Genomic DNA, 26,243 nt, shown 5'->3' on the forward strand with positions numbered 1-26,243 from the left:
TGCCTCATCACCCCATCACCCCACCCCCTCACCCTGCCTCACCCCCCCGCCCCCTCATCCTCCCACCCCCTCCCCCTCACCCCACCACCCCTGCCCCCCCGCTCTCGCCTTCTCATAACCCCGCCCCCTCACCCTGCCTCACCACCCCCTCACCCCCCCGCCCCCTCCCCCTCACCCCACCACCCCTGCCCCCTGACCCTGCCTCATCACCCCATCACCCCCACCCCCTCACCTGCCCGCCCCCTCACCCCACCACCCCCTCACCCTGCCTCACCCCCCCGCCCCCTCCCCCTCACCCCACCACCCCTGCCCCCTGACCCTGCCTCATCACCCCATCACCCCACCCCCTCACCCTGCCTCACCCCCCCGCCCCCTCATCCTCCCACCCCCTCCCCCTCACCTGCCCGCCCCCTCACCCCCGCTCCCGCCTTCTCATAACCCCGCCCCCTGACCCTGCCTCATCACCCCATCACCCCCACCCCCTCACCTGCCCGCCCCCTCACCCCACCACCCCCTCACCCTGCCTCACCCCCCCGCCCCCCTCCCCCCCCACCACCCTGCCCCCTGACCTGCCTCATCACCCCACCCCCCCTCACCCTGCCTCACCCCCCCCGCCCCCTCATCCTCCCACCCCCTCCCCCTCACCTGCCCGCCCCCTCCCCCCCGCTCCCGCCTTCTCATAACCCCGCCCCCTCACCCTGCCTCACCACCCCCTCACCCCCCCGCCCCCTCCCCCTCACCCCACCACCCCTGCCCCCTGACCCTGCCTCATCACCCCATCACCCCACCCCCTCACCCTGCCCGCCCCCGGCACCCCACCACCCCCCCACCCTGGCCTCACCCCCCCCGCCCCCTCCCCCTCACCCCACCACCCCTGGCCCCAATGACCCTGCCTCATCACCCCATCACCCCACCTCCCCTCAACCCTAGCCTCACCCCGCCCCCCTGCCCCCCTGATCCCCCTCACCCCACCACCCCCTGCCGCCCTGACACCCTGGCCTCATCACCGCCATCCCTCATCCCTCGCCTCACCCCCCGCCCCCTCATCCTCCCACCCCCTCCCCCTCACCGTTGCCCACGCCCCCTCACCCCTGCTCCCGGCCGTCTCATACCCCCGCCGCCCTCACCCTGTCCTCACACCCCCTCACCCCCCCTGCCCCCTCCACCCTCACTCCACCACCCCCGCCCCCTGGACCCTGCCTCATGCACACCACATCCACCCCACCACCCCACCCCCTCACTGCCCCCCTCACCCCACCACCCCCTCACCCTGCCTCACCCCACCACCCCTGCCCCCTGACCCTGCCTCATCACCCCATCACCCCCACCCCCTCACCCCCCCGCCCCCTCCCCCTCCCCCTCACCTGCCCGCCCCCTCACCCCACCACCCCTGCCCCCTGACCCTGCCTCATCACCCCACCACCCCCACCCCCTCACCTGCCCGCCCCCTCACCCCATCACCCCCGCTCCCGCCCCCTCATAACCCCGCCCCCTCACCCTGCCTCACCCCCCCACCCCCTCATCCCACCACCCCTGCCCCCTGACCCTGCCTCATCACCCCATCACCCCCACCCCCTCACCTGCCCGCCCCCTCACCCCACCACCCCTGCCCCCTGCCCCCTGACCCTGCCTCACCTGCCCGCCCCCTCACCCCATCACCCCCTCCCCCTCACCTGCCCACCCCATAACCCCCGCTCCCGCCCCCTGACCCTGCCTCACCACCCCATCACCCCCACCCCCTCACCTGCCCGCCCCTCACCCCATCACCCCCGCTCCCGCCCTCTCATAACCTCACCCTGCCTCACCCCCCCACCCCCTCCCCCCCACCACCCCTGCCCCCTGACCCTGCCTCACCTGCCCGCCCCCTCACCCCATCACCCCCTCCCCCTCACCTGCCCGCCCCATAACCCCCGCTCCCGCCCCCTCACCATGCCTCACCACCCCATCACCCCCACCCCCTCACCTGCCCACCCCATAACCCCCGCTCCCGCCCCCTCACCATGCCTCACCACCCCATCACCCCCACCCGCCCACCCCTGCCCCCTCACCTGCCCACCCCCTCACCCCGCCTCACCACCCCATCACCCCCACCCCCTCACCTGCCCACCCCTGCCCCCTCACCCCATCACCCCCGCTCCCACCCCCTCACCTGCCCGCCCCCGCCCTGTCATAACCCTGCCCCCTCACCTGCCCACCCCCTCACCCTCACCTGCCCGCCCCCGCACCCTGCCACGTTACATGCCCGCCCCTACCCCACCACCCCCACTCCCGCCCCCTCACCTGCTTGCCCCCTCACCCCACCACCCCCACTCCCGCCCCCTCACCTGCTTGCCCCCTCACCCCACCACCCCCACTCCTGCCCCCTCACCTGCTTGCCCCCTCACCCCACCACCCCAGCACCTGACCGCCCCCTCACCTGACTGCCCCCTCACCCCTGCCTCACCTACCCGCCCCTCATAACCCCGCCCCCTCACCCTGCCACATCACATGCCCGCCCCTACCCCATCACTCCATCCCCTCACCTGCCCGCCCCCTCACCTGCCCACCACCTGCCCGCCCCCACACCCCATCACTCCCACTCTGTAACCTGCCCGCCCCCTCACCCCACCACCCCCACCCCACCACCTGCCCGCCCCCTCACCTGACCACCCCGTCACCTACCCACCCACCCCATCACCTGCCTGCCCCCACCCAACCCCCCCATAACCCCTGCCCCCTCACACCACCCCTGTAACACCTGCCCCATAACCTGCCCAACCCCCACCACCTCACGCCACTGCCCCATAACCTGCCTGAGCCCTGCACTATAACCCCCACCCCAGAACCTGCCACAATTCCAGCCACACCACCCCATATCCCCTGCCCCATCACCTGCCTGACCCCTGCCACCTCACCCCACCTCGCTGCTCTGTAACCTGCCACAACCCTGCCACACCGCCCTGTAACCCCACCCCGTAACCTGCCAGAGCCCTGCCATGTCACCCCCTAACCTGCCCGAACACCTCACCCTGCCACACTGCTCCGTAACCTGCCGTAACCCCCACCCCACAAGCTGCCCGAACCCCACCACCTCACCCTGCCACAGCCTGCTGTAACCCTGCCACGCCACCCCATAACCTGCTCTAACCCTGCCACCCTGCCCCATAGCTTGCCGTAACCCTCCCACGTTACCTTGCCCCACTGCCCTGGAGCCTGCTATAAAACATCTACACAAGCCCCTGCTGTGCAACTGGCCATAACGTGCCATGCAGCCCATAAGATAGAATCAAAGACGACTAGGGTTGGAAGAGACCTTGGGAGGTCATCTAGTTCAACCGCCTGCTCAAAGCAGGAGCAAACATAACCCCCTGCAGGCAAGCTGCCGTAAGCCTGGCACAGAGCCGGCCATAATGCCCCCATCTCACCTGTGCGATGCAGCCTACCGTAACCCCACCATCTCACCCACTGCCACGCTGTCTGCTGTAACCCCACCATGTAAGCCCCTGCCACCGCAGCCTGCTATAGCCCTGCCACATAATCCCCTGCTATGTAACCTGCTGTAATCCCACTACATCACCCTGCCACGCAGGCGCATGGCCTGCCAGAATCCCACCAGGTCAGCTGGCCACACAACCTGCCCTGACCCACCCTGTAATCTGCTGTAATCCCACCACATAAACTCTTGTAATCCCCGCCTTGTCACCCTACTACACAGCCTGCCCTAACCTACCACGTAACCCTGCCATGCTATATCACCCGCTAGCCTGCTTTATCCGTACCATGTAACCTGCTGTAACACTGCCACAGCACCTAGCCACACACCCTGCCATAAACCTGCTCCGTAGCCTGCTGTAACCCAGCCACATCACCCCAGCATGCCACCGCATAGCCTACCATAAACCCACCATGTAACCTGCCACACACCTTGCTCTAATCCTGCCATGGTGCCTGTAGCCTGCTGTAACCCTGTCATGCTACCTACTGTAATCTCACCAAATCACTTGGTCACCCACCTTTCCCCATTGTAACCCTGCCACAGTGCCCCATAGCCTGCAATCTGCCGTGCAGCCACATCCTACAGCAAAGAGAAGGGGGCTTTTGTGTGGCTGCAGCTGATCCATTCCCCAGCTATGGACATGTTCTCTCATTGTTCCAGCCGCATCCACTCCGGTGCTGTGTGCGTGTGAGCTGTGGCGCTCAGGAGCCTGGGTTTGTCACAGCTTAACCTTTCTACTATGTGGGTCATGGCTAACATTTAAGTGTGGACCAGGCCAGAGTCCTGCTGCTAAGGAGATCCAGACTGACCGTTGCTGTGTGGAGACCGAACAAAGCCACCAGTGCTGACAACACTGTCATTTGCATTGCACAACACGATAGGTGAGCTCTTGAAGCAAATTGCATTTTGTCATAAGAGGGATGGTCTAAGTCGGGGTGGGCAAACTTTTTGGCCTGAAGGCCACATCGGGGTTCCGAAACTGTATGGAGGGCCAGGTAGGGAAGGCTGTGCCTCCCCAAACAGCCTGGCCCCCGCCCCCTCCCACTTCCCGCCCCGACTACCCCCCTCAGAATCCCCACCCCATCCAACCCTCCCTGCTCCTTGTCCCCTGACCACCCCTCCCGGGACCCCCCCACCCCTAACTGCCCCCCCGGACCCTACCTCCTATCCAACCCCTCCCCCCGACTCCCTGTCCCCTTACCATGCCACTCAGAGCACCAGGACTGGTAGTCGCACCGCCCGGCCAGAGCCAGCCACGCTGCCGCGCAGTCTCGATTCCAGAGTGCTGGCAGCACGGTGAGCTGAAGCTGCGGGGGAGGAGGGGACATCAGAGGAGGGACCAGAGGCTAGCCTCCCCAGCCAGGAGCTCAAGGGCCAGGCAGGACCATAGGTTGCCCAACTCTGGTCTAGGTTAACAGTCATGCCTCAGTACAGGGGGATGGACTATATGACATCTCAAGGTCCCTTCCAGTCCTGCTTAAATCTGTGATGTACAAATGAAAGCATTTACTTTGAATCAAGCCAATTTCAAATGTGGCAGGATAAACTGTAGCTTGCATAATATTTATACTCTTAATTCTGCATTTTAGTTACTAAAAAGGGATGCTGTTCCTAATTTACATACACACACAAACACACTCAGATGGAAAGTTCCCATAATTTCAAAGAAAGTGGAATGTAGAAACATTAGAAACCAGTGTGCCATTGGAGCCTTTATACATTACTAGTCATATATGGGATAAATCCTCTAATTTACTGTAAACTTATGTAGTCTTTGCTGTGCCTAAATCTGGAGGATATCCACATCCTCATAGCTGAATGCAGCAAGCATGGAAAAGCTGCAGAACATTCTTTGTTTCTGAGTACAGCTCACAATGGTCTGTTAAAGAGAAATGGCAACATGCAGCATGACCATTTAAAAAAGATTATTATATTTTTAAACTTACAGACCACTTCATGTTTAAAACAAAAATACCAGCATCCAGTCATCACAGCTAAACAATTCTGAACACTCTGGCATCGTGCTGGAATAATTTGCTACTCACAACTGTTCTTCCACCATTGCTGCCACTCCATAAACAAACGATTGTGCATTTGTTTGATCATTTTACTGATAAATTGAATACTGTATTGCAACCAACAATGATTATAGGCACTACTAGGTATTTACGAGTGTCCACAGTCAAAAACATATTGTCAGTTTCTGGGATAACTGCACCTCTGACTTGCTGGTGTCTCTGAGGCCTCGAGCTGTCACCTCTCTCCAGGTGGAATCCTGAAATTCTCTCACTCTCAGCCCAGGCCTTGGGCTGCAGTCCCCTGGTGCTGTGATTACCTCCAGCAGATTGGACTTAGGTTCAGTCCCTGCAGTTCTGTTCTCTCTGGGAGCTCTGACCAGCAGTGACCAGACAGCCTTCTTAAAGCAATCCAATTGTTTATTTAGAACCAAAGCATTTTGGAGAAAGATGATTTTAGATAAACAGCTTATACAGATGTCAAGTTTACCAGATATCCAAATACCACACAAGAACCTGCTTCCACACAGAAATAAAACCCCCTCCGATCACGCACTCCTAGCTGTCACCCAGCACCACCACACTGGAACCCATATGGGATATCATCAAACTACAACCCATACTCGATGGGGACCTCATCCTGAAAGAAATCTTTCCTGAGCCCCCCTTCTGGCCTTCAAACAACCCCTCAACCTTATTATCAGAGGCAAGCTCCCAACAGACCAGGACACAACTCAAAGTGGCACCAGATGCAAAACCTGCAGACATATCTCCACTGCTACAATGACCAACACTCCCTACAACATACCTTTCAAGATCCATGGATCCTACACATGCCTATCACAACATGTGGTGTACCTCATATGGTTCATTAATGCCCCAATAGCAACTATGTGGGTGAAACCAGACAATCACTATGCTCTTGGATGAAATGAAAATGACAAAAACACCCTGTTACCTGTGGGTGAACACTTTTCACAAAGCAATCATTCTCTATCTGACCTACGAATCCTCATCCTCAAAGAAACCTGCACAGTGCTCTCCAAAGGCGCGCCTGCTACTTAAATTCATCATTTTGCTAGACTCAAAAAATCATGGACTGAACAGAAACATGGTTTATTAAAACACTCTATAATTCACTACCACCACTTGCCTTTCCCCAACCCCATCTTTCTTTCCCCCCTCTGACTGGAAGGGTGTTAACAGGATACTTCATCTTGAGTGGTCCCTTGAAATGTGTGTTAGCTACTTAGGTTAAACAATCTGTTCCACCTTGTGCTTAACTGTGACACTGAGTACGTTTCCCAGACATGAAGAATAGCTCTGTGTAGCTCGAAAGCTTGTCTCTTTCACCAACAGAAGTTGGTCCAATACAAGATATTCCCTCACCCACCTTGTCATCTTCCACCTGGGCATACTGGTAGGTCTAAACTTCCAACAGAACCCCAAGATTTCTAGGGACTGGGTGGCATAATCTGTTCCCTTCACATTCAACACCAGTTCAACCTGTCTGCTTCAGGGATCATGTTTTTAGATTCTGCTTCAGCTTTCGATAACCACCCTTCACAGGGTCGAAGTCAATTTTTAACTGTTTATAGCCCTTTGATTGGTAACTCTCACCACTGGGAAAACAAGGCTTGTAATTTTGTTGGAGACAGGATGTAGGATCTCTGAAGCTAAGATCTTTCCCCACTGTCTTTCAAGCGTGTGTTGGACTATTCTTATCTGGGAGTTGTCTTGCTGGCTCACCCTCCACTGACTTAAACCAATATAAACATATAATAAAACATTTCACAAGCCTCATACAAAGAGAGGTTACTTACCTTGTACAGTAATTGGAGTTCTTCGAGATGTGCCCCCCCTGTGGGTGCTCCATGCCTGTGCACTCTTGATTGGAGATTTTTGTCAGCAGCTTCCACATGTGCGCCCCAGGCAGCCTTGTGCTCCAGGATGTGGGTTTCTGGGGGAATGGGGGGTGACCCTGCTGCCACCAGTCTAGTTCCTTCTTAACCACAGAAGTCCAGCAAAAGACTGAGGCAGAGGAGAAGAAGAGCTGGTAGTGGAGCACCCACAAAACACAAATATAAAATAATTCCAGTTACTGCACAATGTTAGTAACCTCTCCTCCTTTGAGTAGTGTCCCTATGGGTGTTTCACATGAGGAGATTCCTGAGCAGTACTTCACTTACAGAGGAGGGTGATGTACAGACTGTGGATTAGCATCACCAAAAACTCTGTCATCTCTGGAAGCAGCCACAAGAGTATAGTGCTAAGGAAACATGGGCACCGAAGACCAGATGGCTGCCCTGCAGCTGTCTGAGATGGTATATTTTTCAATAGGGTTACAAAGATAGATTGAAGCTCTGGTGGAATGAGCAATGGCTCTTAGGGTGGAGGAAGAGGGAGTGAACCCCTGAGGCTTCATAACAGGTTAAGATGCATACTGCAACCCATTTGGACAACCTTTGGGTGGAAAACACTTGTACTTTCATTTGCTCTGCAATTGAGATGAAAAGCTGGGATGAAGTCCTAAAGGGCCTACTCCTGTCTAGGTAAGGGTGAGGTCTCTTTTTACATCCAGTATATGGAGGCTTGCTTCCTCTCTCAAAGAGTGAGGCTCAGGTAATACACTGGTAGGTGAATCTCCTGATCAATCTGGAATTCTGAAGAAATTTTAAGTAGGTCACAAAGCTATGGATGTAGCATCACCTTATCACAACAAAACCCTGTGTCACTCATCAAAGCTCCAATACCTTCTGGAAGTGATGGCTCTGAGGAATGAGGTCTGAAGGGAGAGATGAAGGAGGGAACAGTTCCCTACAGGTTCCAAATGCGGGTTTCCTCAGGGCATTGGTCCCGCCCCCCCCCCCCCCAGCACCCGGAGTGGATACGGCTGGAACAATGGGAGAACATGGTGGAGCTGATTCCTTGACAGGAGGGAAGAGATAAGGCGGCCTTTGAAAATCCTCATAGTGGTTGCGTGGGTGAACTCTGAAAACCTCTCACTGGGAGAAGCGAAAAGCTGTGAGGGCAGATAGGTGAACTTTAATGGAGCTCAGCAATAAGCCGGTTTTTAAATTCAGCAAGTAATTGAGAATGTGTTAGTTGAGATTCAAGAGGCAGTATCGATTGGTTACTACACCAAATCTAAAAGTGTTTCTGCATGTAAGTTTTCCTTGTCATGGATTTACTATGAAGCAGTACTGTTTGTACTTCTGGGGAGCAATCTTGTTCTAACCAGAGAGCCATCTAGTACCCTTGCCTTGAGGTGAAGCACTAAGAGATTGGGGTGGGTGATGAATCCTGATTCCTGGGTGAGGAGCTTTGCTGTCAGAGACATGAACCAGCTCCAGGAGCTACACCTGTCTTGGCCATGATAATATTACGGGGATGGCTACTAATTTACCTGTTTCAATTTGTTCAGGAACTTGCGCAATAAAGGTGTCAGAGGATAAGTGCACAGCAATATGCAAGGCCAAGGAATGACTTGGGCATCTCACATTGAATTCCAGCCGTGCCCTCTCCTCAAGCAGAATCGTCTGCACTTTGCATAGGATGGTGTTGCAAAGAGCTATCTGTGGATGACCCCACATTCAGCTCTCACTTGTGGTTGATGGTGAAATGCCTGCTGAGGGAGTTCGCTACTGAGTTCTGGAGTCCTGGTAGGTGCCGAGATGCAATGTAATACACCTACCCATTCCATAGCTTTACTGATTTGGTGGGATCATACTACTCTGTTGTCCAGCATTATTCTGACTGCATGGCCCCTGATGTGGGGTAGTGAGTGCTGGAAAGCATAACAAACCACTCTGAGTTCTAACATGTTGATATGAAGTATCACCTCCTGAGGGGTCCATTTGGCTTGAGCTGTAAGGTTTTGGAAGGGTGCACCGCAGCCTATCAGGGAGGCATCTGTAGTGATAGTCCCTGTGGGAGAAGGCTGCAAGAACGAAACCTCCTATGCATACCTTTGTGGATCCTTCCACCAGTTTTGAGAATCGAGGACACTCCAAGATATGGACAACCACTTGGATAGACTGTACTTGAGTGTATAGATGGTTCTCAGCCAGACTTGAAGACTCTGTCTTGCTACATGTGTCACAAACTTACCAGCTGCCATATGGCCCAGAAGTTGCAGGCAGGCCCTTGCTGTGGTTTGCAGCTTCTGTTGTATTATTGAGATGAAGCTGGATATAGTGGCAAATCTGTCCTGGGGCAACTGTGCTCTGGCAGTAGAGGAGCCCAGAGTGGTGCTGACGAAATCTATTAATTGAACGGGTGTGCTTTTCTGCACTGAGGCAGAGGCGCAGTGAGTGGAACAGAGAGAAGGCCGTGCTAGTTGCTGCCTGTATATCGAGGAATGAGGGACCTTTCAGGAACCATTCATCCAGGGAGGGAAAGAGGATTATTCCCATTTGGCAAAGATGCCAGGTCACTATGCGTATTTGACTTTTCTGGGGTATTAAAGTTTCTTCTAACAAACAGTCTCAGGCAGTCTTCCACTTCACCAGTGGCTGGCAGAGGAACCAGGGTCCGCCCTCTAAGCCGGGTTCCAGCTCAGGGACCTCTAGTTAGCAGCCAAGGTCTGTTCCCTCACTGCCTTTCCCTGAGCCCCTTCCTTACCTTCTGGCGCTCCACTCCCCCACAATCTCTGGGTTTGGCCAGCTGCACAACTCCTTTCCCCCAGGGAGTAACTGGAAACTACTTGCTTCTGTAGCCCCAAACACACCTCTCTTCTCCCAGGAGTGACTGCTGCCTATGTCCCAGCAGCCATCTTTGCATTATAAATTCAGCTGACCCGGTTCTTCTTCAGCTGGGCTCCCTCATTCAGTCAGGGAGTTACTAAAGCCACCTGATTCCTCTCAGCTGTGGCCTGTCTTGTTAATTTGCCCCCTTCTTAGCCTACATTAAACCCTTCAGGGCAATGTGGGGTGAACACCCCATCACAGGGTCTTTATTTAAAGTTCTGTTCATCACGCCACTTTATATAAGCCAATAACCCATTGTAATAGGAAGAGAGCCTGAGACATAAGCCCTTGTATGAAATCCTGCTCTCAGAATCTGGCAAGAACAGGGCTGATATTGCAGAAATACATTTTCCTAAGAAGTGCTAGTCACAGAGTATTCACGCAAACACATCCTAATATCAAGTGGTACCAGAACATCCCGGTATCAAGGAGGGTACAAAAACATTCCCCAAAGATAACAGGAACACACTGACCCCTCCTAAAAGAGAAGGTCAGCATGACAATACAAAATAGAGATGTTTTGATTGAACCACCTGTACAAGATAACTAGCCACATCAGAGGGCAGTAACTATGTCAAAGGGGCAGTACTAACTTATTTGTATTGGGGAATAAAGATGTCTCTCAGAGGGAGTATCTTTGTCTGGCCAAGGGAGGAATGGAAAGTCCCGCCGTTCAGAGGTCCATTGTTACGGGCATGCATGTATTACTGGTCCGGTAGAGTCTGCAGGATACTAGTACCATGCTTTGCCAACAATAAACCTGGCTGGGTGCCTTCGTCCCTTAATTGATCTTGTGGTCATTGAATGGTTCACTTGAGGTCTGCCATGCCAGCTGTCTGTGCAGGGTTGCGGCAGCACACAGAGGGAACACACACACACAGCCAAACATCTATCAACATCTAACCACACTGTATACTTCCTTGGGTGCGTGGTATGGAGGTGACCCAATAAATTCTGGTTCTTGCCACAGAGTTTAGAATATCCAATCTCCATCTTCACATTGACATCAGGCCACAGGAGTCCATGCTATCTCCATTGCTAAACAGAGAATTTTTTTCAAGACTATTTCCCATACACTGGATCCGTCTGCAGTACTTTTATATGAAGAAAGACTTAATTTGGAATGTGAAAGATATTTTTCTGTCACCATGATCAGCCAAAAATTCTCAAATCCAAGAGGTTTGAGGATCTGTCATACAGACTCAGTATGAACAGATCTTTAATATTTTTCCTTAGCCATACTGCTCAAAATTGTCATCTATTGGAATTCTCTCTTATTTCCCTTTTCCTCCTTGGTGACTTAGGAAATTAATGAACCTCTGATGTCTGTCATAGTTCAGAGTTCTGTAGTAAAAAGTTTGGGAAGGGACTATGGAACCTTTAATAATATATATATTGCTACAGTCATATGTAGTATGCAGCTGTACGCCTCTAGTGTGTGATCTCACCACAACTTATCCACTACACATGGTTGGGCCGGGACACTGCTTGCATGGAAGACCTGCAAGGAAAGCACCATAAGAAGTGGTGGTATTGATTAAGTAGGTGACACTCTTCCTTTGAAACAAAATACTTCAGATCCCGCAAGACTGTGACTTCTTTTCCACAAGACTCTCACCACAGGTTTCAGCACATTTTGGTCTTAAAAGATTCTGGCCTCTACCCATCCTCCTCCCATTTCCCAGCTTACCCACCACAGGGAGAGGCTTTGTAGCTCATCCAGCGTTCCTAGGCTCCCTCCAAATCCAGTTTACCTCTCAGAATGGAAACCTTTCTTCACTCCTACTAACAGCAGCAGCCAGCCTTCTCGCTCAAGCTCTGGCCTAACGAGTTGGGAGAGTGTCTCGGGAACTTGCTCCTTTGCCTGCTCAAGAGCAGGGAGTGCCAATGTGGGACCCGACTGGCAGTGATTGGTTTTCTTCCTCCTCCTGCGCACTCAAGTAGACGGGGAGAGCTACTCTGATGGCTGCTGCCCACTGCAGTGATTGTATCTTGAACATGGTGGTGGTGGACACACAATTAAAATCTAAGCAAGTCCTGTTTTAAGTAGTTTTAAAGAAATTCACAATGGAAGTTTTAAAAGCCTCACTACTGAGAGAAGTATTTAGTAAACCCTAAATGTGGACACAAAACTGCTTTATAGTGACTTTCTATATAGAAAATAGAAAACTTTTTTTTTGGGTGTTAAGATATGACAACTTTTAACATCTGGCAAATCAAATTTCCAATAGTCATTTTCAAATGTTTAATGTGCTTTTTTAAATCTTACTTTACAAGGCAACTTATCTCACTGTCACCAATATATCAATACAAAAATCTTACAATGTTTTATTTGCTAAAAAACTACAACATTAAAATTGGGGTTAAGTAGTTCTTTCCTCTTGCCTGCTGTTTTACTACAAGGATGTCCATTAGTCCATTGCTAAAACTGCTGCATTTAATTCAAACAATAAGTTACACAATTCTGTACATAATTACAACAGAGTCAAATTAAAGTTCCAAGGTATGTATCTGTATAGTATACCATAGTCAAACACCATGAAGGAAAAGAGAACTACTGTATGTGACAGCCTTTTTGGGGAAGATTTTCTAGTTTGCTAACCAAGAAAAGTCATTTAGTGTCCTTTTTTGGGGAACTGACATCCAGATTTCTTAGGCACTGATCCAGGCATCTTGCCTTTTGGAAAAACCTGTCTGTTTCACCAAACTCATGCATTATTTAAAAAAAATCACATAGCCATTATTAGCTATACAAAAATAATTATTTGCTAAAGTCATGCCTCTCTTCAGACATTGGAAGCAGCTGAATGATTTTACATTCTCTTTCAGAATCAGGTTCACTGTAATATAAGATCTGGCAGAAATGTCAAGAGTTTTATTGATCAAGTTGGACTCAACCAACTGGATATTTTAGTTTGAACAAAAAAGTTTGTCTACGCACAACTAAAAGATGAAAGTTTACACCATGGCAGATCCAGCTATCTTTATCAGATGTGTTCCACGGTGAGAAATCATTATCTCATAACTTTTAGTTCAGTTCAGTATTTTAGTTCAGATACTTGGTGAATAATGTACTGGAAGATCATGCTTTCAGGCGTTTACACTAATGATTCTGATTCTTTTGGCTTTGGAATGAAAATAATTGTTCAAAAGTTGGCACTATGCAGGGCAATAATTAACAGCTTAGCACTACGAAAACAAGCACATTTACTGTTTAACTAATATGAAATTATGGAAACAAGAAAGTAAGCAAGCCTCCTGTATATCAAGTAGTTTAAAACCAGATACTAATTTTTCTACAGTAGAGTTTATAATACTACAGAATCCAGTCTGGCACTATGAGTAACCTTGTTAAAGAAGCAGTATTCAGTTTTGCTTGGTACTAGAAGGCTGAACAATAGTATAGTTTTAAACGCACAATCCAGGATTAGAGTGAGTTGGTGTGCTCTGAATGTGCCGAGACATTGGTTAAAAATAAAAAATGGCTCTGCATTTTTAACCTCAAATATGTACAAAAACCATGCAATACAGTAGAGGACAAGATGGAGATAAGAAAAATTGTGAAAGTTATGTGCCAATGTAGTTACCCGACATCAAACCAGAATGGGGAGGAAACCCTGGAGGATGGCTAGCCATAACTTTCCTCACTGTTCCCAAGAGTTGTCTTCAGCTGGTGTTTCCTACCCACCCCTGTTTTTATGTCACATTATGCAGTGCATTAAGATACTGACATTCATAAGTATTGTAAAAAAAAAATAAAAATAAAAAAAATAAAAAAAAATTGTTCCTTGACAGTAACAAATTTCCTTCAAGAATTCCAGTAATTCTCTGTCCTAATAGAGGAGTTGTAATGGATTTATGAAAGCCAGTGCGGTGGGAGAGAAGTTCCATGAAGACTGGCACCTCGTTTTTTTTACTAAGGTCTTCAAAAGCTTAAAAAAAACGCAGCAAACTGATTTAGATCCTATTCAGAATTCCTCTAGATTTTGGTGCTTCAGCGTCAGTGTGATTTTGTATTTTCACATGTTGTAAGCGACATAAATAGGATCCAGTTGGTCAGCTAAAAATCCATCTCTCAAGTGCATTCGCTGCTTTTCACCACGAGAATTGATGGGAATAACTCCCGGGTCCACAATGACTACAACACCAACTATGAGATAATGTTCTTCCAGAACCACATTTGTTACCAGTGCCACCAAATCCAATGCTTCCTGCTCTGAGCCTTCTAATTCCACAACCACCACCAGCAAGTTGGTCCATGTAAACACAGCGCTGTTGGTATAAAACAAGCATTAATTGTGTGTGTGTGTGGGGAAATAAACTAGTATGAATAAGCACCAAAGAAAAAAGTTCTCCGAGACACAGGTTAACTGGGAAAAAAACCAGCACTGCGGAAGTATTTGAGATAAACAATACAATCAATGTAAACAAACTCTGTTGATATAAAACTAAATATATAAAAGACAGATGTGGAAGTTATAGATGAACAAAATCTGACTCTGCCACCTCTTGATTATGTTTTATTATTGTCCAAACAACAACATATTAAATATCAAAGTATATATTTTTTCCTCCTATAAACATTAACATGTATCTAATATAACACATAACCATGAATTTAAAGACTGCACTGTAATGCGTAAGTACATGGGGACAGAGTTAAGATTGAGCGTTCAGCTTTAACTTTCTTGTTTCTTGATTTCAAGCGTTTACAGTCATTTATTTATTTTGCATTTAATATAGACAGGCTGTCCAAGGAACAAAAAGGAAACTCTCTTTTATAATGACTAACAACACTAACATCCGATGAAGTGAGCTGTAGCTCACGAAAGCTTATGCTCAGATAAATGTGTTAGTCTCTAAGGTGCCACAAGTCCTCCTGTTCTTTTTATGAATACAGACTAACACAGCTGCTACTCTGAAACACTAACAGGGTAACTGGCCCCTTAAATGAAATCAGGCCCAGCCTCCTGTTGCAGCCCAGGTGTGCCCTCACTTGGTGTAATGAGTGGGGTGGAGATGCCCCCTGCACATGGGAGATGGCCCAAAGGCAAGGAAGGGAGGGTGGGAGGGTCAGGAGTCCTGAGAGGGAGAATCCAGAATCAGAGAGAGAAGAGCTGAAGGATGTCTCGAACAGTAGAGAGAGAGCTCAGAGGCAGAGCACACCTAGGCGAGCGCTTTGGCGGGAGGGGCTGTCCCTGAAGGTGGGAGCCGTGAGAGTTCCCCAGTGAGTAGTGGAGCCAGAGCAGGCTGGTGAAAGCTGAATGCAGGGGGTCACCTATAAACTTCCCCAGGCCAGAGAACTACAGCTAGAGAGGGCTGAAGGCTGAGAGCAGCAGCAGGAGATGCCTGCTGGCTCCCTGAGTCAGATGGCCACAGAAAGCTGGAGAGTGATGGAGTGGTGACCCCACTGACGTCTTTAGGCAAAAGCTGGAGCCCTGCCTGGCAAGAAACAGGACAGAGATGCACCCCAGCTGGAGGAACTGGGGTATGGTGAGAGATGCAGGGGCGTGGTGAGAGAGATCAGAGCAGTACTTGGTGATGGACTGTTGGGATGAATGTATTGTTTGGACTTTGCTAGAGGGATTCTGGTTTATGGTAGTGGGACTTTTGCAATACATTAACCCCATGGAAGGTCAATTTATATACTCCAGAAGCTGTACTAAGTTTTTCTGAGGAATCAAGAAGGGAAACAGACAGGGGATCACTTGTAGGGCTGTTTTGAGGCCACCAGGGGGTGCCTGGGAGATAGCCACCAACCCACAAACACCATCAGTCAACTCTACACTTTTAGAGTGAAAGGGATCCATCAGCAATTGGCAAATACACCTATTAGCATTGTACGCTCAGCATGTACAATGTGAAATGCACAATGCAAGAAATCTCTAAGGTATTCTATGTACCTCTAATCCAGCCCTCCAGCTCCATATTTTCTTCCTTCAAACTGAGTTTTTAAAGTACATATTGTGTGGTATGTATCTAATGACTTAGATTGTTTCTAAATGTCTTAAAAGCACTGTAAGGCTATGTCTACACTATGGGCTTGGGGTGTGATTCCCAACTTGTGTAGACATACCCGCGCTTGCTCTCACTGAGCTAGCAAGTTGAAAATAATTGTGTAGCTGCGGAAACCTGAGCTAGCCACTCTGAGATACCCAGGGGTTCAGACGGGCTACCTGTGCCAACTCTCTCACTGCTGCCTGTGCTGCCCCACCTGCTACCCTACCTCATTGCTACTTTTAGCAAGCTAGCTCAACAACAGCTAGCATGAATGTGAGCTGGGAATCACACCCCTAGCTCCAAGGGTAGACATAGCCTAAGGGTGTAAAGAGTGATTTATGTTGCTTACGGCTGGGCTTTTCAAAGGAGCCTTAAGGGAATAAAGCCCACAAATCTCACCAAATTCAATGGGCGTTGGGTGCCAAAGTCTCTTAGGTTCCTTTGAAAATCCCAGCCTTTAGCCTACAGTTTTAAAACTGCCAAACATATTTCACACCACACAACTGGGGGAAATAAGAAGAGAGCTGGTGGCTCCAGAGTTGGAAGATACTGATTGAGAGAAGAAATGGAGTACTTGTGGCACCTTAGAGACTAATAAATTTATTTGGGCATAAGCTTTCGTGAGCTACAGCTCACTTCATCGGATGCATTCGGTGGAAAAGAAATGCACCTAATTTCCACTGAATGCATCCGATGAAGTGAGCTGTAGCTCACGAAAGCTTATACTCCGACCTATTCATGATGACGACAGCATGACAGTCGGAGTATGAACAAGAGGCTACTAGGCAGCTCTCTAACACCACTTTCTACAAGCCATTACCCTCTGATCCCACTGAGAGTTACCAAAGAAACTACAGCATTTGCTCAAGAAACTCCCTGAAAAAGCACAAGAACAAATCCGCACAGACACACCCCTAGAACCCCGACCTGGGGTATTCTATCTGCTACCCAAGATCCATAAACCTGGAAATCCTGGACGCCCCATCATCTCAGGCATTGGCACCCTGACAGCAGGATTGTCTGGCTATGTAGACTCCCTCCTCAGGCCCTTCATTACCAGCACTCCCAGCTATCTTCGAGACATCACTGACTTCCTGAGGAAACTACAGTCCATTGGTGATCTTCCTAAAAACACCATCCTGGCCACTATGGATGTAGAAGCCTCTACACCAACGCTCCACACAAAGATGGACTACAAGCCGTCAGGAACAGTATCCCCGATAATGTCACGGCTAACCTGGTGGCTGAACTTTGTGACTTTGTCCTGACCCATAACTATTTCACATTTGGGGACAATGTATACCTTCAAATCAGCGGCACTGCGATGGGTACCCGCATGGCCCCACAGTATGCCAACATTTTTATGGCTGACTTAGAACAACGCTTCCTCAGCTCTCGTCCCCTAATGCCCCTACTCTACTTGCGCTACATTGATGACATCTTCATCATCTGGACCCATGGAAAAGAAGCTCTTGAGGAATTCCACCATGATTTCAACAGTTTCCATCCCACCATCAACCTCAGCCTGGACCAGTCCACACAAGAGATCCACTTCCTGGACACTACGGTGCTAATAAGCGATGGTCTCATAAACACCACCCTATATCGGAAACCTACTGACCGCTATTCCTACCTACATGCCTCTAGCTTTCATCCAGATCATACCACTCGATCCATTGTCTACAGCCAAGCGCTACGATATAACCGCATTTGCTCCAACCCCTCAGACAGAGACAAACACCTACAAAATCTCTATCATGCATTCCTACAACTACAATACCCACCTGCTGAAGTGAAGAAACAGACTGACAGAGCCAGAAGAGTACCCAGAAGTCACCTACTACAGGACAGGCCCAACAAAGAAAACAACAGAACGCCACTAGCCATCCCCTTCAGCCCCCAACGCATCCTCAAGGATCTACAACCTATCCTGAAGGACGACCCATCACTCTCACAGATCTTGGGAGACAGGCCAGTCCTTGCTTACAGACAGCCCCCCAATCCGAAGCAAATACTCACCAGCAACCACACACCACACAACAGAACCACTAACCCAGGAACCTATCCTTGCAACAAAGCCCGTTGCCAACTCTGTCCACATATCTATTCAGGGGATACCATCATAGGGCCTAATCACATCAGCCACACTATCAGAGGCTCATTCACCTGCGCATCTACCAATGTGATATATGCCATCATGTGCCAGCAATGCCCCTCTGCCATGTACATTGGCCAAACTGGACAGTCTCTACGTAAAAGAATGAATGGACACAAATCAGACGTCAAGAATTATAACATTCAAAAACCAGTTGGAGAACACTTCAATCTCTCTGGTCACTCGATCACAGACCTAAGAGTGGCTATCCTTCAACAAAAAAGCTTCAAAAACAGACTCCAATGAGAGACTGCTGAATTGGAATTAATTTGCAAACTGGATACAATTAATTTAGACTTGAATAGAGACTGGGAATGGATGAGTCATTACACAAAGTAAAACTATTTCCCCATGGTATTTCTCCCTCCCACCCCACCCCCCACTGTTCCTCAGATATTCTTGTTAACTGCTGGAATTAGCCTACCTGCTTGTCACCATGAAAGGTTTTCCTCCTTTCCCCCCCTCCCCCGCTGCTGGTGATGGCTTATCTTAAGTGATCACTCTCCTTACAGTGTGTATGATAAACCCATTGTTTCATGTTCTCTATGTGTGTATATAAATCTCCCCTCTGTTTTTTCCACCAAATGCATCCGATGAATTGAGAGCTGTAGCTCATGAAAGCTTCTGCTCTAATAAATTTGTTAGTCTCTAAGGTGCCACAAGTACTCCTTTTCTTTTTATGGAGTAAAAGTACATTAAAACCGGTTGAATTAAAAAACTGTGTAAAATCAAATAATTTTGCATGCTTAATACATTGGTAAAAATACAGAAGTATCTGATAAGCCCACAAAGTATACACCAAAACTAAAGGCTACACAAATTTACTGATAATTTTCAAATCAAGTTGTGATACACGCAATTCTCAAAGTTTCTACTTGGATGCAACTTTAAAAAAAAGTTCTTTTCTTAACTGATCATTTAACTAAGCATGTGAAATTTATGTTCTTGTTATGCAGAAGGCGCAAAACATATAGCATAGCTCAAAGATAAATGTAGCACGAATTGCTTAGACTGCCTTTCCACTAGCTACAATATATGTTAGTTATGGAGGACCACCCCACAGAGAAGGCCAGTTAAAGTTTGCTGTTCTACTAACTAGAAAAAAAGGTGACATTAACTGAGGGTTAGATGTTGGGGCCATGGACAATTACTATAGGGTTACAGGAACAACAAGAGGGAAATCAGTGAGGGAACCTGCTCAACATTTTAGATGTTTATACACAAATGCAAGGAAAATGGGGAATAAATAGGAAGAACTGAAAGTATTAGTACATAAACTAAATTATGACTTAACTGGTATCACAGAGACTTGATTGTAGAAGTCTCAAGATACAAAATATATTGGAAGTACAGAATAGGTTATACTTGTTGGGGAGTGGCACTATATGTGAAAAAGCATAGAGTCAAATGAACCAAACTGTATCATAGAATCTCTATGGCTAGTAATTTCATGCTTGAATAATAAGAATATAGCAGTAGGGGTATACTACTGACCATCTGACAGGATGGTGACAGGGACTGTGAAATGCTCAGGGAGATCAGAGGCGATAAAAATAAAAAACTCAATAATGGGGGATTTCAACTATCCCCCAATTGACTGGGTACATGTGATCTCAGGATGGGATGCAGAGATAAAGTTTCTTGACACCTTAAATGACTGCTTCTTGGAGCAGCTAGTCCTGGAACCCACCAGAAGAGAGGCAACTCTTGATTTAGTCCTAAGTGGAGCACAGGATCCGGACCAAGAGGTGAATATAGCTGACCCGCTTGGTAATAGTGACCATAACATAATGAAATTTAACATCCCTGTGTGGGGGAAAACACCAAAGCAGCCCAACATGGTAGCATTTAATTTCAGAAAGGGGAACTACACAAAAATGGGGAAGTTAGTTAAACAAAGTAAAAAGTAGAGCACCAAGCTGTAGGGCAGGGGTCCCCAGCGCGGTGCCCGTGGGCACAATGGCGCCCACTGGGGCAGTTGTGGACGCCCGCAGGACACCACACCACCGAAATGCTGCCGCTGAGCGTGGCTACCCGAGAACTGCCTGCCGAAATGCCGCCGCTGAGCGTGGCTACCCGAGAACTGCCTGCCGAAATGCCGCCGCTGAGCGTGGCTACCCGAGAACTGCCTGCCGAAATGCCGCCGCTGAGCGTGGCTACCCGAGAACTGCCTGCCGAAATGCCGCCGCTGAGCGTGGCTACCCGAGAACTGCTCGCCGAAATGCTGCCGCTGAGCGTGGCTACCCGAGAACTGCCTGCCGAAATGCCGCCGCTGAGCGTGGCTACCTGAGAACTGCTCGCCGAAATGCTGCCGAGAAGCATTGCCAGTTCTCAGCGGTGAGGTGCTTGGCACCCGCCACAGTCTGTGGGGAGTAGGAATGTGCTATTCCCACAGAAAGATTGGGGACCACTGCTGTAGGGAAACCCCTGCAGGCTGTAGGGAAACTTTTAAAAGACACAACAATAGAGGCTCAATTTAAATGTATGCCCCAAATTAAAACATAGTAAGAGAACCAAAAAAGTGCCACCGTGGCTAAACAACAAAGTAGAAGCAGCAGTGAGAGGCAAAAAGGCATCCTTTAAACAGTGGACGTTAAATCCTAGTGGGCAAAACAGAAAGGAGCATAAACTCTGGCAAATGAAGTGTAAAAATAACTAGGAAGGCCAAAAAAGACTTTGAAGAACAGCTAACCAAAGACTCAAAAAGTAATAAAAAAAAATTGCTAAGTACATCAGAAGCAGGAAGCCTGCTAAACAACCAGTGGGGCCACTGGACAACCGAGATGCTAAAGGAGCACTCAAGGACGATAAGGCCATTGTGGAGAAACTAAACTAAATGAATTCTTTGCATCCGTCTTCATAGCTGAGGATGTGAGGGAGATTCCCAAACCTGAGCCATTCTTTTTAGGTGACAAATCTGAGGAACTGCCCAGACTGAGGTGTCATTAGAGGAAGTTTTGGACCAAAGTGATAAACTAAACAGTAATAAGTCACCAGGACCAGATGGGATTCACCCAAGAGTTCTGAAGGAACTCAAATGTGAAACTGCAGGACTACTAACTGTGGTATGTAACCTACCATTTAAATCTGCTTCTGTACCAGATGACTGGAGGGTAGCTAATGTGACACCAATTTTAAAAAAGGCTCCAGAGGCAATCCCGCCAAATACAGGAGCCTGACTTCAGTACCAGACAAACTGGTTGAAACTATAGTCAAGAACAGAATTATCAGACACACAGATGAGAATGATATGTTGGGGAAGAGTCAACATGATTTCCTGTAAAGGGAACTCATGCCTGACCAATCTACTAGAATTCTTTGAGGGGGGTCAGCAAGCATGTGGACAAGAGTGATCCAGGGGATATCGTGTACTCAGATTTTCAGAAAGCCTTTGACAAGGTCCCCCATCAAAGGCTCTTAAGTAACGTGAGCTGTCACAGATAAGAGGGAAGGTCCTCTCCTGGATCAGTAACTGGTTAAAACATAAGAAGCAGAAGATAGGAATAAATGGTCAGTTTTCTGAATGAAGAGAGGCAAATAGTGGGGTCCCCCAGGAGTCTGTACTGGGACCAGTGATATTCAACATATTCCTAAATGATCTGGAAAAAGGGGTAAACAGTGAGGTGGCAAAATTTGCAGATGATACAAAACTGCTCAAGATAGTTAAGTCCCAAGCAGACTGCAAAGAGCTACAAAGGGATCTCACAAAACTGGTTGACTGGGCAACAAAATGGCAGATGAAATTAAATGTTGATAAAGGCAAAGTGATGCTCATTGGAAAACATAATCCTAACTATACATATAAAATGAAGGAGTCTAAATTAGCTGTTACCACTCAAGAAAGATCTTGGAGTCATTGTGGATAGTTCTCTGAAAACAGCAGCAGCAGTCAAAAAAAGCTAACAATGCTGGAATCAATCGGAAAGAGATAGTAAGACAGGAAATATCATATTGCCTGTATATAAATCCAGGGCAAACCCACATCTTGAATACTGCATGCAGTTCTGCTCACCCCATCTCAAAAAGATATACTGGAATTGGAAAAGGTCAACAAAAATGATTAGGGGTATGGAACAGCTTCAATATGAGGAGAGATTAATAAAACAGGGACTTTTCAGCTTGAAAAAGAGACTAAGGGGGGAATATGACTGAGGTCTATAAAATCATGACCAGTGTGGAGAAAGTAAATAAGTGTTATTTACCCCTTCTCATAACACAGGAACTAGGGGTCGCCAAATGAAATTAATAGGCAGCAGGTTTCAAACGAACAAAAGGAAACATTTCTTCACACAATGCACAGTTAACTTGTGGAACTCTTTGCCAGAAGATATTGTGAAGGCCAAGACTATAATAGGGTTCAAAAAAGAACTGGATAAGTTCATGGAGGATAGGTCCATCAATGGTTATTAGCCCAAGATAGGCAGAAATGCAAAACCATGCTCTGAAGTGTCCCTAGGAAATGGATCACTTGATGATTGCCTGTTCTGTTCATTCCCTCTGAACCAGCAGGCATTGGCCACTGTTGGAAGACAGGATACTCGGCTAATGGACCATTGGTCTGACCGAGTATGGCCGTTCTTATGACTAAAATATTGGTATAGAGGGGAATAGGTTATTCAGGAGGGACAGGCAGGGTAAAATGGGCGGAGATACCATATTATACATCAAAAATATATACATCTGTTCTGAGGACCAGAAAGATATGAGAGTCAGACCAGTTGAAAGTCCCTGGTGAAGATAAAAGGGGAGAAAGAGGCGATGTCATGGCAGGGATCTATTAAAGATCACCAAATCAGGAGCTGGATGAGACATTTCTAGATCAAACAACAGAAATATCCAAAACATAAGACGTGGTAGTAATGGGGGAATTTGCTACCCAGACATCTGTTGGAAAAGTAATGTGGCAAAACACAAAATGTCCAGTAAGTTCTTGGAAGGTATTGGGGACAACTTCTTGCTACAGAAAGTGGAGGAAAAAACCAGGACGACAGCCATTTTAGGCAAGATTCTGATAAACAGGGAGCAATGGGTAGCGAATCTGAAGGTGGAAAGCAATATGGGTGAAAGTGATCATGAAAGGATAGAGTTCGTGATTCTAAGGAAAGGAAGAAGTGAGAGCAGCAGAATAAGGACAAGGGGCTTGAAAAAAGCAGGCATTAACAAACAAGAAAACTGGTAGGTAAGGACCCATGGGAAGAAAATCTAAGTTAAAAAAAGGAGTTCAGGAGAGCTGTCAGTTTCACAAGGAGACCATAGTAAAAGGTACAACTGTAAACTATCCCAGTGTGAAGGAAAAACAGGAAGAATAGTAACAGCCAATATGGGTATGTCGACACAGCAATCTAGATTCCTGCGGCTGGCCCATGCCAGCCAACTTGGGCTTGTAGAGTTTGGGTTGCGGGACTGTTTTATTGCTGTGTAGACAGTCTGGGCTCAGACTGGAGCCAGGTTCTAGGACCCTGTGAGGTGGAAGGGGCCCAGAACTTGGGTCTCCAGCCCAAGCCTAGAAGTCTGCACAACAATTATACAGCCCCGCAACCAGAGTTGGCTGGCATGAGCCAGCCGTGGGTTTTTCTTTGCTGCGTAGACGTATCCTATGGCTCCACCAGGAGCACTTTAGTGACCTGAAAGTCAAAATGGAATCCTACAAAAAGTGGAAACTTGGACAAATTGCTAAGGACAAGTACAACAGAATAGCATAAACGTGTAGGGACAAAATCCAAAAGGGTAAGGCATGAAATGAGTTACACCTAGCAAGGGACAGAAAAGGCAATAAGAAGAGGTTCTTTAAATACATTAGGAGCAAAGAAAAGATAAAGGAAAGTGCAGATCCTCTACTTAGGAGGGAAGGAGAGCTAATAACTGATGACATCAAGAAAGCCGAGGTGTTTAATGACTATTTTGCTTCAGTTTTCACTGAAAACGTTAATGGTGACCAGATACTGAACACAATGAATATTAACAAGGGGAAAGCAACAGAAGCTAAAATAGGGAAAGAACAGATTAAAGAATTGTCATAAATATACAGGGAAGGGTAACCACCTTTCTGTATACAGGGCTATAAAACCCCTCCTGGCCAGAGGCAACATCCTCTTACCTGCAAAGGGTTAAGAAGCTCAGCTAACCTGGCTGGCACCTGACCCAAAGGACCAATAAGGGGACAAGATACTTTCAAATCTTGGGGGAAGGAAGGCTTTTGTTTCGAGCTCTTTGTTCACCTTTGTTCGTTCTCTCTTGGGACTGAGAGAGGCCAGACAGAAATCCATCTTCTCCAACCCATCTCCAAGTCTCCAATATTGCAACCAGTCTAGGTAAGCCAGGCAAGGCGGATTAGTTTATCTTTTGTTTTATGTGAATTTTCCCTGGGTTAAGCGGGAGGTTTATTCCTGTTTTCTGTAACTAAGATTTGCCCAGAGGGGGATCCTCTGTGTTTTGAATCTGAATACCCTGTAAAGTATTTCCATCCTGATTTTACAGAGGTGATTTTTACCTTTTTTTTTTTAATAAAATCCTTTTTTTAAGAACCTGACTGATTTTTCCATTGTTCCAAGATCCAGGGGTTTGGGTCTTTGATGATTTTGTAACCAATTGGTTAGGATATTATTCTCAAGCCTCCCCAGGAAAGGGGGTGTTTAGGGCTTGGGGGGATATTTTGGGGGAAGACGTCTCCAAGTGGTCTCTTTCCCTGTTCTTTGTTTAAAACGCTTGGTGGTGGCAGCATACTGTTCAAGGACAAGGCAAAGTTTGTACCTTGGGGAAGTTTTTAATCTAAATTGGTAAGAATAAATTAGGGGGTCTTTCATGCGGGTCCCCACATCTGTACCCTAGAGTTCAGAGTGGGGAAGGAACCATGACAAGAATATTAGATAAGTGAGATGTATTCAAGTCTGAAGCAATCTCAGAACCGTTAATAATTATCTTTGAGAACTCCTGGAGGTCCCAGAACACTGGAGAAGGGCTAACACCGTACTTGTCTTTAAAAGGGGGGAACAGAGAGAACAAGGAATTACAGATCAATCAGCCTAACTTCCAAACCTCCAAAGTTACTGGAACACATTATTAAGCAATCAATTTGTATGTCCTGGAGGATAATGAGATTATCAGGGATAGCCAGCATGGATTTGTCAAAAACAAATCATGTCAAACCAATCTAATTTCCTTGGATTATGGACCTAGTGGACGGGGGGAAGCAGTAGATGTGATACATCTTGATTTTAGTAAGGCTTTTTGACACAATCCCATATGACATTCTCACCAGCAAACTAGGGAAATGTGGTCTAGATTAAATTATTAGCGAGTGGCTACACAACTGGTTGAAAGACTGTACTCAGTGAGTAGTTATCAAGGGTTCGCTGTCAAACTGGGAGGGTGTCTTTATTGGGGTCCCACAAGAATCAGTTCTGGGTCTGGTACTATTCAATATTTTCATGAATGACTTGGATAATGGGAGTGGAGTGTATGCTTATAAAATCTGCAGATTTCACCAAGATGGGAAGCACTGCACGCACTTTGGAGAACAGGACTAGAATTCTAAATGACTATGACAAATCAGAGAATTGGCCTGAAATCAACAAAATGAAATCCAGGAAAAACAGGTGGAAAACACTTCACTTAAGAAGGAAAAATTCAATGCACATCTACAAAATGGGAAGTATCTGGCTAGGTGGGAGTACTACTGAAAAGGATCTGGTAGTTATAGTGGATCACAAATGGAATATGACTCAGAAATGTGATACAGATGCGAAAAAGGTTAATACTATTCTGGGGAGTATTAACAGGAGTGTCGTATGTAAGACGAGAGGTAACTGTCCTCCTCTACTTAGCAGTGGTGAGACCTCAGGTGCAGTAGT

General features: G+C 47.8%; 1 protein-coding gene across 3 annotated transcripts in view; it reads right to left on the bottom strand.

Moving 5' to 3' along the window:
• Positions 1 to 12,459: 12,459 nt before the first annotated feature.
• Positions 12,460 to 26,243, bottom strand: part of DIP2A (disco interacting protein 2 homolog A) — a 252,896-nt gene continuing 239,112 nt past the window's right edge. For all 3 annotated transcript variants that reach the window (XM_038421641.2, XM_038421640.2, XM_038421639.2), the window contains one exon: positions 12,460 to 14,510. In XM_038421641.2, coding sequence (XP_038277569.1) covers positions 14,258 to 14,510 — 253 coding nt within the window. In that variant the 3' untranslated portion in view covers positions 12,460 to 14,257. The remainder of the gene's footprint in view (positions 14,511 to 26,243) is intronic.

The sequence above is a fragment of the Dermochelys coriacea genome, chromosome 11 (assembly GCF_009764565.3).
Source record: "Dermochelys coriacea isolate rDerCor1 chromosome 11, rDerCor1.pri.v4, whole genome shotgun sequence".
Taxonomy (NCBI): Eukaryota; Metazoa; Chordata; order Testudines; family Dermochelyidae; genus Dermochelys; species Dermochelys coriacea.